Here is a 13444-nt window from a genome sequence, read left to right on the forward strand (position 1 = left end):
CATATTTTTTCTATAGACCCACAGGTGGACCTGAACTGTTAACCAACCAAACAGCTAGGACTCCTAAGGCTCTCCTAGATGTGGAAGTCAATAACATAAACAAATCAGAATAAATAGATGCAATATCATTATTTCAAACTTTGGAGAATCAGGCAATTCTGATAATTTAGTGCAAGACTATACTAACCTAATCATGGAGGAATCCAGTAGTCTGTCCTACCTTGTGCTAGAAAGCCCCACAACTTTCCTCAAGGCTGCTTTCATGTCCTTATTCCGGAGGCTGTAGATGAGAGGGTTGAAGAGCGGGGTCACCATAGCATAGAACAGTGTTGCAACTTTCTGCCTCCCAGCAGAATGTCCGAGTCCTGGGCTCACATACATGACCATCAGGGAGCCATAGAACAGTGACACCACGGCCAAATGAGATCCACATGTTGAGAAGGCTTTACGTCTTCCAGTGGCTGAAGGTACACGAAACACAGCTACTAGGACAAGAGTATAAGATCCAAGGATGAAGAAGAAATTACCAAAGATAACTAAGGAGGTGAGAGTATAGCAAAGCAATTGGATCCTTGGTGCAGAGGTACATGCCAATGCAAGCAGTGGTCCTGGATCACACACAACATGGTCAATGATGTTTGGGCCACAGAAGGGCATCTGAGACATAAGAACAATGGGGATCAGGAACCACAGAAACCCACAAACCCAGCAGACAGTGACTAGTTTAGCACAGAGATACCCAGTCATGATATTAGGGTAGTGCAAGGGGCGACAGATAGCAAGGTACCGATCAAAAGCTATGACAGCCAAAAGGAAGCTTTCAGATATGCCCAAAGAGAAAAAGAAATAGAACTGGAGGAAGCAACCAGCAAAGGAAATAGTTTTTGTCTCTGAGAGAAAGTTGACCAGCATCTTGGGGACTGTCGAAGAGACATACCAGATCTCTAGGAAGGAGAAATTCCCCAGGAATATGTACATGGGTGTGTGAAGTCTCTGGTCACACCACACTGCACAGAGAATAGCACCGTTTCCTGTTATGGTCATAACGTAGGCTGTGGTAAAGAGGGAGAACAAGAGGCTCTGGATCTGCCACTCAAAGGAGAAACCTAGGAGTACAAATTCATTCACGGAAGCAAAGCTGGAATCCTGCTTGGAGACATTCATTGTGTCAGTACTCTGCAAATTTAAGAGAAACATTATTATCAATATGGTTCTTAAAATATGTTAACTTTTTAAGAATCAAGAGAAGGAGGGTCAAGGACATGCCATTTGCAGAAAGGACGATCGGTTAAAAATAATTTAGTCCACCCTTTCCTGACCACATACCATGTGTCTGGACAGAAACCAACCTTTGCTACTTCTGAGCCTCTCTCTTGCTACATGGCCATGGAAGAAAGAAGCAAAGTTAAACTCAGTTTGTAAGTGTGTCGGTTTTCGTCAGGGATGATCTATGATAATTTCTGGCTAGGACTGAGCATGAAATTGGCACTTAATAAATGTATTAGCTTTTCACCTAGAGCCATCATATCATGCAATTGAACTAGGAAAGGAGGTTTTAGGTACAATATGACTATGTGCATCTCAGTTAGAGGTCTTGCATATGTCCTATAAAGATGCAAAGGAGGCAGATATATCTTGGAGTAAACTGGCATTCCTTTAAAGTAAAACCGCTTGTTGTTGCCATCAGTGTCATACAAATGTGATAGCATACGTTACCTACCAACACTGACCAGGAAGGCTGTGATGTGGCAATACTTCTGTTGATAACCATGGTCTTAACGCTTATATTTAATCTTCCCCGTTTAAAGATGAGTTAAAAAGGAAAGATAAGTAATTAGCTTCTTTATTTTTTAATGTTGCACTTGTTCTCTAAATATTCAGGATTTATTTTCCTGATGTGCTAGTGCAAAATGAAACAAAATGCACATGACTGAATCTGGGTGATGGAAGTCCAATCCCTTTTTTAGTCTTGAGTAAATGCCCATCCTTTCCCATATCATGGAAGAGATATGGGGTATCAGGCATGGGCATTTGATGAGGGTTTTTGGCGCGTGTTTGGTGATATTTAGTTATGTAAATCCCAAAACCTCTGAGTACTTAGGTTCTGAGCACAAACACAGACGTTTCAAAACGATTTCTCCCTCCAACTTTCTGTGTACTCCTCTGCTCAGGGGTGTCCTTTGATATGGTGAGGTGGATGTTCTTTGTGCTTCATCCAGTAATATATATCTCTATTTAAAATATCCTAAATTAGGAACATTAAGAAGCCCTCATTAGGAAACCATGCAATGACAGGGGGTAGTACACGGATGTCGAGAGCCTCAACAATGCTCAAAGGATGATGGGGATCAAATCCCTAAAGGAGCTGATTGAGGAATCTATGGCTTCTGTCTCCAGCCAAAAAGAGCTGTATTACTGCACAACTGTTAAGCATGACATTTCCCCATCACATATCCACCTGGGACCTGGCCTCTATCGCCTACCAATCTATAAAAGTTTAATGATTTCAAGCTCTCTGAGGAATAAGGGTCAAGCAACTTCTTGTGGCATCATTGTTTGCAATAAGTTCAATGCTATCCCGATCCAAATACCATCCTCTGTGCAAAAAATGGGAAAAACGGATTACCAGCGTCATATGGATATGGAAGAAACTCAGAGTTAGCAGTGAACTCCTGAAGAAGGACAAAGTTGGAGGGATTGCTTTACCTGACTTTAGCACCTATTATGCAGCCAGCCTAGTCAAAACACTGTGACATTGTTAAAATGATAGATATTTTGACCAATGCAAAAAGACTGAAAACCCAGAACAAAATCATCAGCATACAGACAATCTGATGTCCTAAAGGGCCCCAAAATATCAAATGGGAAGCAGATGCCATCTTCAATAAGTGTTGGTGGATAAAATGGATAGCTTCCTGCAGAAAAATGAAGCAAGACCCTTACCCAGTCCATGAACAACAATAAACTCAGGTCATTTAAAACCTAGAGGTAAAACGCCAAACTATTAGGGCCATCAATGTGGGAATTGGGACAAAGTTCTCTGAGAGCTTTGACTGAGAGAATGCATAGCCTATCGGAAATAGGGGAGGACACAAACACAGAGGAGGCACAAATCAACACATGGGGTATACTGAAGATAAACCAACTGTGTACATCAAAAGAAGACACCAAGAGAGAAATAAGTGATACCATAGACTGGGAAAATATCTTTAGCAATGACACATGAGACCAAGGCCTTATTTCTAAAATCAAAAGTACTTTGTTACAATACAGGAAGAAAAAAAATTCCCCACTGAAGAGGTGGGCAAAGGACCTGAAGGAAAGTTTCTGAAGCGCAGAATTCCAAATGGCCAATGAACATAGGAGAAAATGCTCCAGATCCCTACTCATAAGAGAAATACAAATGAAAACAACTCTGAGAGACCACCCAGCTCTTTCAAAGACAGCCCGATTCAAAATATCAGAACGTAACAAGTGTTGAGGGGCTATAGAGAGATTGGAACCCTCATTCACTGGTGGTGGACCTTTAGGTATGTACAGCCACTATAGAAATCAACTTGGCCATATCTCAAACAGATGGTAATTGAGCTACGATATGACCCAGCAATCCCCTCCTGGGCACGTACCCAGAAAAGACAAGAAACAAAGCATAGCCAGACATCTGTGATCTAGTGTTCATCACTGCACAGTCCCCAATTGCAAGGAAGGCAACAACCCAAGTTTCCATCAACGGATTAATGGATTATACATGCAATGCAGTACTATGCATCCCTAAAAAGCTCTGATGAACTCATGAAACACATCGCTGCAAGCGAAGCACTTGAGGAAATTATGCTAAGTGAAGTAAAGCAAGCACAAAAGGACAAGTACAAAATGAGTCCACTGAGGTAGGCAAAAAAATAAAAAAGTAAAAAAAGTGAAAAGGAACATACTGGAAAAGGTACTATATAAATACATTCCCGGGGTTTGGTCCAGGTACTAAGGTAGGTGCAAACCCAACGCAGGGATAGCTATGGCAGCTAACTAATGTGGAGGGAAAAGAGAGAGAGAGGGACAGTGCTAGCGGGGGAACCGGGCACTAACCAACCACCCGGCTCACCAAGACGTGGGTGCAGCATACAGGCATGAAGCAGGGACACAATAGAGGGGTCTGCAGTGTGACCCCAATCCCAATTAGGTGGGAACTGTCTACGCCCCACTCCAGAGCGATGCACTTCAGAGGACTGCACTGAACCTACAGCTCTGATAGTGGGGTGTGTCTGATCAGGATCAAGTGAAGAGGGAAGGAGAGAGTGGAACACTCCCAACCAGCCAAGCCCTGTGGACAACCTTCCGGCTCACAGCAGCCAATGCACAGAGAGGATCACAGGGCCGGCCCCATCATGAGACAGGATGACACCCCTCACTGACACACAGCGCTAAGGGAGACAGCACTGGAGACACGATGTGGGAGATGTGCCCGATGCAACCCCATTACACCACAATCACACTGTCAGGGTGCACAGCGGAGCAGCAAGGGGAGCAAAGCAATGCAGTCCCTGTGGAATGCCAACGTGGGCGTTTGGGCCAGGCTGTGGCACCCCAGCGGACGCCACTGGAAAGCACTCATAAAGGTCACTGGGCAGACCTGCAACTGTCTGAGGGCTTTTCAGTTTTTGATGTCGGTTTTTCTTTCTTTCCTTGTTTGTTTTGTTGTATTAACTGTTGTTGATTTTTTTTGTCAGTTTGATATGTTTTGCTTTGCTTTGCTTTTGTGTGGATTACTGTCTATGCCTGGGTCTCTGGACAAACTGGATGAACAATCCAGAGGACAGAACAATGGGACGGACAGTTCCGGGGGGACATGGGAGAGGGGGAGGTAGAGGAAAAGGAGGGAGGTACCAAGAAACCCAGGGACAAAGGAAGAATAAGTGATCTAAATGTGATAATGAGGAGGCCATAGGAAGCTTGGGAGGCTTGATGAAGGGCAATGGAGCTGAGAGGAACAACCAAAACCTTAATGAAGATGGAATGTGATAGTGGGACAAGAAAAGTAAAAGGAAATAGAGGAAAGAGCTGGGAGGCAAGGGACATTTATAGTGGTCTCAATACAGGTATGTATATATGTAAATACATTTATATATAATGACAGGGGAGTATATCTATGTCCATATATTTTTTATAAAGTATTACGGTAGCAGATGGACATTGGGTCTCCAGTGAAGTACTCCTTTAATGCAAGAACAATTTATTCTACTAACACCGCACTCTGTGATGTTCACCATACCTGACAGGATTGCTGAAGACAAAATGGGTGCATAAGCAAATGTGGTGAGGAAAGCTGATGGTGCCTGGATATCAAAAGATATAGGGTCTGGGGTCTTAAAAGGCTTGAAGATAAACAAGCAGCCATTTAGCTGAGAAACAACCAAGCCCATATGGCTGGTAGCACATCAGCCTTTGTGATTATGAGTTGTCAATGGGATCAGGTATCAGGCATCAAAGACCCAAAACACAACAAACAAATAAAAACATGCCAAAGAGAATGAGGGTGAAGGAAGATCGGAGACCCAAAGCCTATCAGCATCAATTGGACATCCCTGTCAGAAGGGCCACAAGGAAGAGATGAGCCAGTCAGGGTGCAGTAAAGCACCAATTAAATGCACAACCTTCCTCTAGTTCTTTAATGCTTCCTCCCCGGACCCACTATCATGACCCCAATTCTATCATACAAATCTTGCTAGATCAGAGCATGTATGTGGGTGCAGATAAGGGCTTGCAACATGGGGAATCCAGAGCAGACAAGCCCTTCAGGACCAATAAGGGGATCAATGATATTAGCGGGGGAAGGGAAGGGGGAGAATGGGGGAACCAATCACAATGATTGACTTATGGCAACACTCTCAGGGGGACGGGCAGCAGAAAAGTGGGTTAAAGGAGACAGCAGTCGGTGTAAGACATGAAAAAAAATTATTTATAAATTATCAAGGGGACTTGGAGAAGGGAGAGTGTGGGAGGGAGGAGAAAAATGAGGAACTAATACCAAGGGCTCAAGTAGAAAGAAAATGTTTTGAAAAGGATGATAACAATATATGTACAGATGTTTTTGACACCATGGACATATGTATGGATTGTGATAAGAAGTGTAAGAACCCCGAATAAAATAAAAACTAAAAAAACGCAACCCAAATGAAAGCGAATAATTTCGAATAATTTCACATGGCTGCATAAGGAGATCAAATTTCCCGATGCTGCATTCCAGGCTAAGGGCAGCGCTAAGGTCCACTCACAGTGTTCTTTGTCTGACATCTGCCTGCTGACGCCTCTGTCCAATGACAGTGAGGATTCACCAGAGTCCCCTCCCATGTAGGGACTCTGGAAAATGTTTTTGGGCCACTACTATCTTCCTAAGCTTTCAGCAAACTGGGTATTTAGGATTTAGACACTAGTGCTATTTCTTTCTGCGGATTTGCATCCTATAATCTATTTTGTATCCCACAGGCTAGTGTGCTCCCTCCGTGTGAACATAGCACCATCTGCTTTTTTCACCACACTTTTTGCTATGGTACCCATGTCTTCAGTGATCTCTCCATGATAGTGAGTACCAGTCAGGGCTATGTGGTAAGAATGCATTGTTCTTCTATTAGGAAGCAGCAGAATACTTAAAAGTTGTGCTAGCAGGAGTTCTTAGCTAGGCAGAATTCTTTATTTATAAAGGGAAAAAACAGGGAATTTTACTATTTAAGTCCATTGGTTAATGTGTGTTAGTGGGCCATGTGACTGCCCAACTAACAGGACTAGTAACCACTAAGAGGAGAATCTACTTTCATGGATTAATGTCTCTTCCAATTTTAGTTTAAGGCATTTAAGGTCTGCATGGTATTTTTTGGAGCTTTGATGGCTCTGCCAGGAAAGTACGAACTGCTAACTTCAAGGGCGATGGTTCAAACCTACCAATCTCCAAGGGAGGAAGATGAGGATGTCTGATTCAAGAAAGACTGTCAGCCTTGGGCAACCTATCAAATAGGGTCTGTTGGAATTCACTCTTGGCAGTTGGGTTTATAATTTAAATCATAATGCTAGCTCTATTTTGAAAAATTTAATTAATCAATTTATTTGGGGCTCTTACAGTTCTTATAACAACTCACACATCATTTGTATCAAGCACATTTGTACATATGTTGTCATCATCATTTCCAAAACATTTTCTTTCTACTTGAGCCTTGGAATCAGCTCCTCTTTATCTTCTCCCTCCCCCTCCCTCCCTCCCTCCCTCCCTTGTGAACGCTTGATAATTTATAAATTAGTTTTATTTTCTGTTCTATACTCTCTGCTGTCTCTCTTCACACAAATTTTAGTTGTTCATTCCACCCCCCATGTGTGTGTGGGGGGGGCATATTTTACACTGATTATTGTGACAATTCCCCATGTTATCACTACTTTCATTATTGGTCCTGAGAGATTTATCTGTCCTGGATTCTGCGTGTCAAGAGCTCTTATCTGTATCAGTGTACATGCTCAGTATAGCTATATTTGTAGAATAGAGCTAGGATCATGATAGTGGTGGTGGGGGAGGAATCATTAAAGAACTAGAGGAATGTTGTGTGTTTCATCAATGCTATAGTGCACCCTGGCTCACTCCTCCTTTCCTTGTGAGTTTTCTGTGAGGGGAATGCTCAATTGTCTATAGAAGGACTTTGGGTCTCCTTTCTGACTCACTGTATTCACATCGAAATGGTTATTTATTTTGGATTTTCTGATGCTTGATACCTGATCCTTAGGACACCTTCTGATCACATGGGTTAATGTGCTTCTTCCATGTGGGCTTTGTTCTTTTCCCTGCAGTTAGCCACCTGTTTCACTTTTAGCATTTAAGACCCCAGATGTTCTATCTTCTAATAGGCAGCCACCCTAAGCTTTCTTCACCACATTTGCTTGTGTACACATTTTGTCTTCAGGGATCATGTAGGGAAGGTGAACATCACAGAGAGACAGGTTATTAGAACACATTGTTCTTGTGTTGAGGGAATCCTCGAGTAGAGGCCCAATGTCTCTCTGCTACCTTAATACCTAACATATAAATATATGTACATAGACTTATATCCCAATTGTTATATTAATATATTTACATATGTACATGCCTATGTTTATACCTCGATACTTGACTATTGTTTACTAGTTCTTCTCTTTATTTCCTTTTACTTTCCACATGTCCCACTATCATGTTCTACCTTCATTCAGCTTTCTGTACATTGCATCAGCCACATTGCACTTGACTGAATCCCACCAGGCATTCTATGCCCTCCTCACCATCAATTTTAGATCTCTTGTCGTTCCCTTGTCCCTGGGTTTATTGGTTCCCTGCTCCTTTCCCCATACCTCCTCCTTTCCTTTGTCCCCCAGAGTCATCAGTTCCTTTGTTTTCTACTCCACATTATTTATGCTGCCTACCTTATATAGATAGACATGGAAGAGAGAGAGAGAAAGAGAGAGAGAGAGAGAGAGAGAGAGAGAGAGAGAGAGAGAGAGAGAGAGAGAGAGAGAGAGAGAGAATGAAAGAATAGCCTATGAATACATCCAGGTATATCTGCTGACCCTTATGAATATGTTTTGATTGAGTCTGATGCAGTGGCAAGCCCTGACCTTTGAGCCAGAAGTCTGTTTTAAGTATTCCGTGGGGAATAAGTTCCTTTGCTCCCCTTGTTTCTCTGTTGTGCTCCCTTCCTGTAATGCCCTAGTGTGGTGGGGGTAAGACTGGGCATAATTCCCCCACAGTATCTCTGGTGCTGGCACTCCTCTTCTTAGCTCTTATTATTTTCAGTAAATTATAAATCTATATTATGGATTTATGAGAAGAAACAAGTAAAAAAACTAGTTGCTGCAAAGATGCCCTAATTCAGTAACTCAAGAGAGATACATATGAGATTTTGGTGGAACTATCCCCTGTCTTGACTACTTTTAAAAATATTTTAAGTGTCTATAATTCACATACTATGAAATTTAACATATGAGGAAGAGTTGTGCAATCATCCTACCATCAATTACAGAACATTTTCTTCTCTCTCATACTCTTTGCTTTTAGCTCCCCATTCCACTCCAATGCCATGCCCTTAGGTAATTATTAATCCAGTTACTGTCTCTATAGATTCACCCATATGGATTTCATATACAGAAAAATCATATACAATAGAACGATGAAAGAAAGGAATCCACTCATCCAAGAATAATGACAAAACAGAGAAGAACCTTAATCACAACGAAAAAGAAAATATTAAAAACTACAACATAAAATGTGTCAAAGCAGAGAACATATGATAATTTTGATCTACATATAAACTCCTCCCATGGGAATGGACAACAGAAAAATGGGTGAAGGGAGATATCGGTCAGTGGAAGATATGAAAAAAATTATAAATAATCAAGGGTTCATGAGGGAGGGAGAGCAACAAAAAATGAGAAGATGATACCAAGGGCTCTAGCAGAAAGAAACTGTTTTGAAAATGAAAATAGCAACAAATGTACAATGTGCTTGATACTATGGCTTATGGACTGTGATAAGACTTGTATGAGCCCCCAATAAAATGATTTTAGAAAAGTGATCATTTAAACCTAATCACATCTTCCATAATCAACTTTTTGATGCTCTGTGTCGGATAGCAAGGCTATTTACACCCCAGGACAAGGTTCAGAGGGAAGTCATCAAGGCTTATTCCTTTGGGGACCCTACACGTGGATTCTGCACTTCCACTGTCCCCCACAGCTTTCTGCACACTGGGTGTTCACAATTTAGACTCTTCCTTTAGATTTGCATTTTACTGTTAACACTCCTTGGCACACATCCTGGCTGGTGTGCATCTTCCATGGGGACTTAGATGGCTCACTTAGATGGCGACTTGTTTTAAGACAAGCCTTTAAGACGTCAGACAATATCCTCTCTGATAGGCAGGGTCAATCTGACTTCTTTACCACACTCGTTATAGCACTTATATCTTTAGTGAGTTCTTTCTGAGGGTGAGTATTGAGCAGGACCGTGTCATGGGAACTAATGAATTGTTCTTAGGTAAGGGCTATGGGATTATTGACTACCCATTCTTGAGCTCTACTGATCTGACTTCATGTCTTGGGAAGGGGTCAGAGGGCTAGGAAACCTTCTCAATACACTGTAAGTAACAGACCCCTGGGTGAACTCTGAAAAGTAAGATTAACCAATAGACTTAGCAATTTCTCACCTGGCTGTCCATGACCAAACTCACAATTACATTTCTGCCTTTTGAAAGAATAAGCCATTTCTTTCCCCAGATATTGTTATAAGACAAAAATGGTAAAAGGAAAATTATTATATAGATAGTATAATAATTGCAGTTTGATCTTTCAGGAGAGTTCTGATTTTGGATTAGATGATAAGCACTAATTTTGACATCCAAAATATCATCATGGCAATTCCCTATGATGTCTATATAAATTCTTTTTTTAATATAAAACAAGTGGAAACAACCTTAATAGCTAACAAAAGGATTGGTGGTAGACGGCAGAAGGATGTGGGAGTGTTTAGTAATCTTATCTCTGAATTTGAGTACTGATTCTATAAGTGGTTATTTTTGTCTAGTAGTGAAATATCTCTTTTTTCCATAATCCTCCTCCTGCAAATGGTTTCTTAATATGCTTCACAAACTACCTCAAGCGACTTGCAAGAAAAACTGTCCTTATAGGAAAACTGTCTTTGTGTTTCCATCTAAAGACATGGAAATTCACAAGTCAATAGAATTTTAAATGATAATAACAACGTTTTTCATACAAGAAAATAAAATAGACACCATATTGAGTAAAAAGTTATAGTTAAAGCTAAAGAGTTGTGTTAGGGTGGTTGAATTCTGGGTGCTGTTTTAAGAACATCATACTGTAGTTGTAATACTGTTCAGCAACAAATAACAATGAGAGAACATGGTAGTTTTCAGCAACATATTTAATACTAATATATGTCTTCAAGTGAGCCATTTTCCTCTCCACTTCTTAGGAGGAGATATTTCATTTAGGTGAATAAGAAAATAATGAAAATCCTATATTTTAAAAAACTATTTCTGGTGCTTTAAAATGGAAGAAAACTTTACATTTAGGAGACTACAATGATGTAAAATGAAAAGAAAACAGCATATCAATGGATGTCATTATGTTAGCCTATTGTGTCACAGACATTTTGGGTAAATTGCTTTCTAAAGGTTTCTTTATAGGTAATGACCAAATATAAAAACAACAATTAGAAAAGAGAAAGTGTTTTATTCTTTTATTTTAAACAAACAAAACCAACAAAGTTATACTTTTTTTAGACCCTTGATTTATAAATTCAAGTTGTCAAGTAGAATGTAAGGATTTTATCATACATAAGCCATATGAAAAATATCAAAACAAAAAAGGACCTAACTACTCTGTAGCTAATGCACAGTTGAAGTGTCAAAAAGGAACACAATGGTTTCATTGACCTACAATCTATTTTATCATTGTAAATGGTTCCATGTAACCTTCCCCAAGTCTACTGCCATCGAGTTTACTTCAACTCATAAGGATTCTATACGATGGAGTAGAATTGCCCCTTCGTGTTTCCAGGGGTGTAAATCATTATGGGAGCAGGAAGCCTCATTTTTTTCCTATAGACCCACTGGTGGAAATAAATTGCTAACTCCCCAAACAATTAGGGCTCCTAAAGATCTTATAGATGAGGAAGTCAATAAAGTAGTCAAATTAGTGTCAATCGATACAATATGATTATTTCAAACTTTGGGAAATCAGGCATTTCTGATTATTTAGTGTAAGACTATACTGACCTAATCATGGAGGAATCATGTAGTCTGTCCTACCTTGTGCTAGAAAGCCCCACAGCTTTCCTCAGGGCTGCTTTCATGTCCTTATTCCGGAGGCTGTAGATGAGAGGGTTGAAGAGCGGGGTCACCATAGCATAGAACAGTGTTGCAACTTTCTGCCTCCCAGCAGAATGTCCGAGTCCTGGGCTCACATACATGACCATCAGGGAGCCATAGAACAGTGACACCACGGCCAAATGAGATCCACATGTTGAGAAGGCTTTACGTCTTCCTGTGGCTGAAGGTACACGAAACACAGCTACTAGGACAAGAGTACAGGACCCAAGGATGAAGAAGAAGTTACCAAAGATAACCAATGAGCTGAGAGTATAGCAAAGCAATTGGATCCTTGGTGCAGAGGTACATGCCAATGCAAACAGTGGTCCTGGATCACACACAACATGGTCAATGATGTTTGGGCCACAGAAGGGCATCTGAGACATGAGAACAATGGGGATCAGGAACCACAGAAACCCACAAACCCAGCACACAGTGACTAGTTTAGCACAGAGATACCCAGTCATGATATTAGGGTAGTGCAAGGGGCGACAGATAGCAAGGTACCGATCAAAAGCCATGACAGCCAAAAGGAAGCATTCAGATGTGCCCAAAGAGAAAAAGAAATAGAATTGGAGGAAGCAACTGGCAAAGGAAATAATTTTTGTCTGTGAGAGAAAGTTGACCAGCATCTTTGGGACTGTCGAAGAGACATACCAGATCTCTAGGAAGGAGAAATTCCCCAGGAATATGTACATGGGTGTGTGAAGTCTCTGGTCACACCATACTGCACAGAGAATAGCACCGTTTCCTGTTATGGTCATAACGTAGGTTGTGGTAAAGAGTGAGAACATGAGGCTCTGGATCTGCCACTCAAAGGAGAAACCTAAGAGTACAAATTCACTCACGGAAGCAAAACTGGAATCCTGCTTGGAGACATTCATTGTGTCAGTACTCTGCAAATTTAAGAGAAACATAATTATCAATATGGTTCTTAAAATATGTTAACGTTTTAAGGATCAAGAGAAGGAGGGTCAAGGACATGTCATTTGCAAAAAAAGACTTTCTGGTTAAATCATAATTTAGTCTACCCTTTCTTGACCACATACCATGTGTCTGGACAGAAACCAACTTTTGCTACTTCTGAGCCTCTCTCTTGCTACATGGCCATGGAAGAAAGAAGCAAAGTTAAACTCATTTTGTAAGCGTGTTGGTTTGGGTTAGGGATGATTTCTGGCTAGGACTGAGCACAAAATTAGCACTTAATAAATGCATTAGCTTTTCACCTAGAGCCATCTTATCATGCAATTGAACTAGGAAAGGAGGTTTTAGGTACATTATGACTATGTGTGTCTCATTCAAGGTCTGTCTTATGTCCTAAAAAGATGCAAAGGATGCAGGTATCTTTTGGAGTAAATTGGCATTCCTTTAAAGTAAAACTGCTTGTTGTTGCCATCAGCATCATACAAATGTAATTGTATATGTTACTTACCAACATTGACCATGAGGGTTGTGATGTGGCAATAGCTTCTGTGTACAACAAAGGTCTTACATTTATGATTAACCTTCCACATTTAAAGAAAATTTATGAATAATGAAACAAGACTCTTCAT

The 13444-nt window shown here is 40.8% G+C and overlaps 2 protein-coding genes across 2 annotated transcripts; both read right to left on the reverse strand.

Annotated features, from left to right (window-relative positions):
- Positions 1 to 216: 216 nt before the first annotated feature.
- Positions 217 to 1197, reverse strand: LOC142426660 (olfactory receptor 11H12-like). Its single transcript, XM_075532243.1, has one exon. It carries the CDS (start codon positions 1195 to 1197, stop codon positions 217 to 219), a length of 981 nt encoding a protein of 326 aa, XP_075388358.1.
- A 10630-nt stretch (positions 1198 to 11827) lies between these two features.
- LOC142425677 (olfactory receptor 11H12-like) lies at positions 11828 to 13444 on the reverse strand. The gene is made up of 2 exons (XM_075530989.1): positions 13433 to 13444; positions 11828 to 12757 (listed from the first exon to the last, which is right to left on the reverse strand). The coding sequence occupies exons 1-2, from the start codon at positions 13442 to 13444 to the stop codon at positions 11828 to 11830; spliced, it is 942 nt and encodes a 313-aa protein (XP_075387104.1).

This window comes from Tenrec ecaudatus, chromosome 14, assembly GCF_050624435.1.
Source record: "Tenrec ecaudatus isolate mTenEca1 chromosome 14, mTenEca1.hap1, whole genome shotgun sequence".
Taxonomy (NCBI): domain Eukaryota; kingdom Metazoa; phylum Chordata; class Mammalia; order Afrosoricida; family Tenrecidae; genus Tenrec; species Tenrec ecaudatus.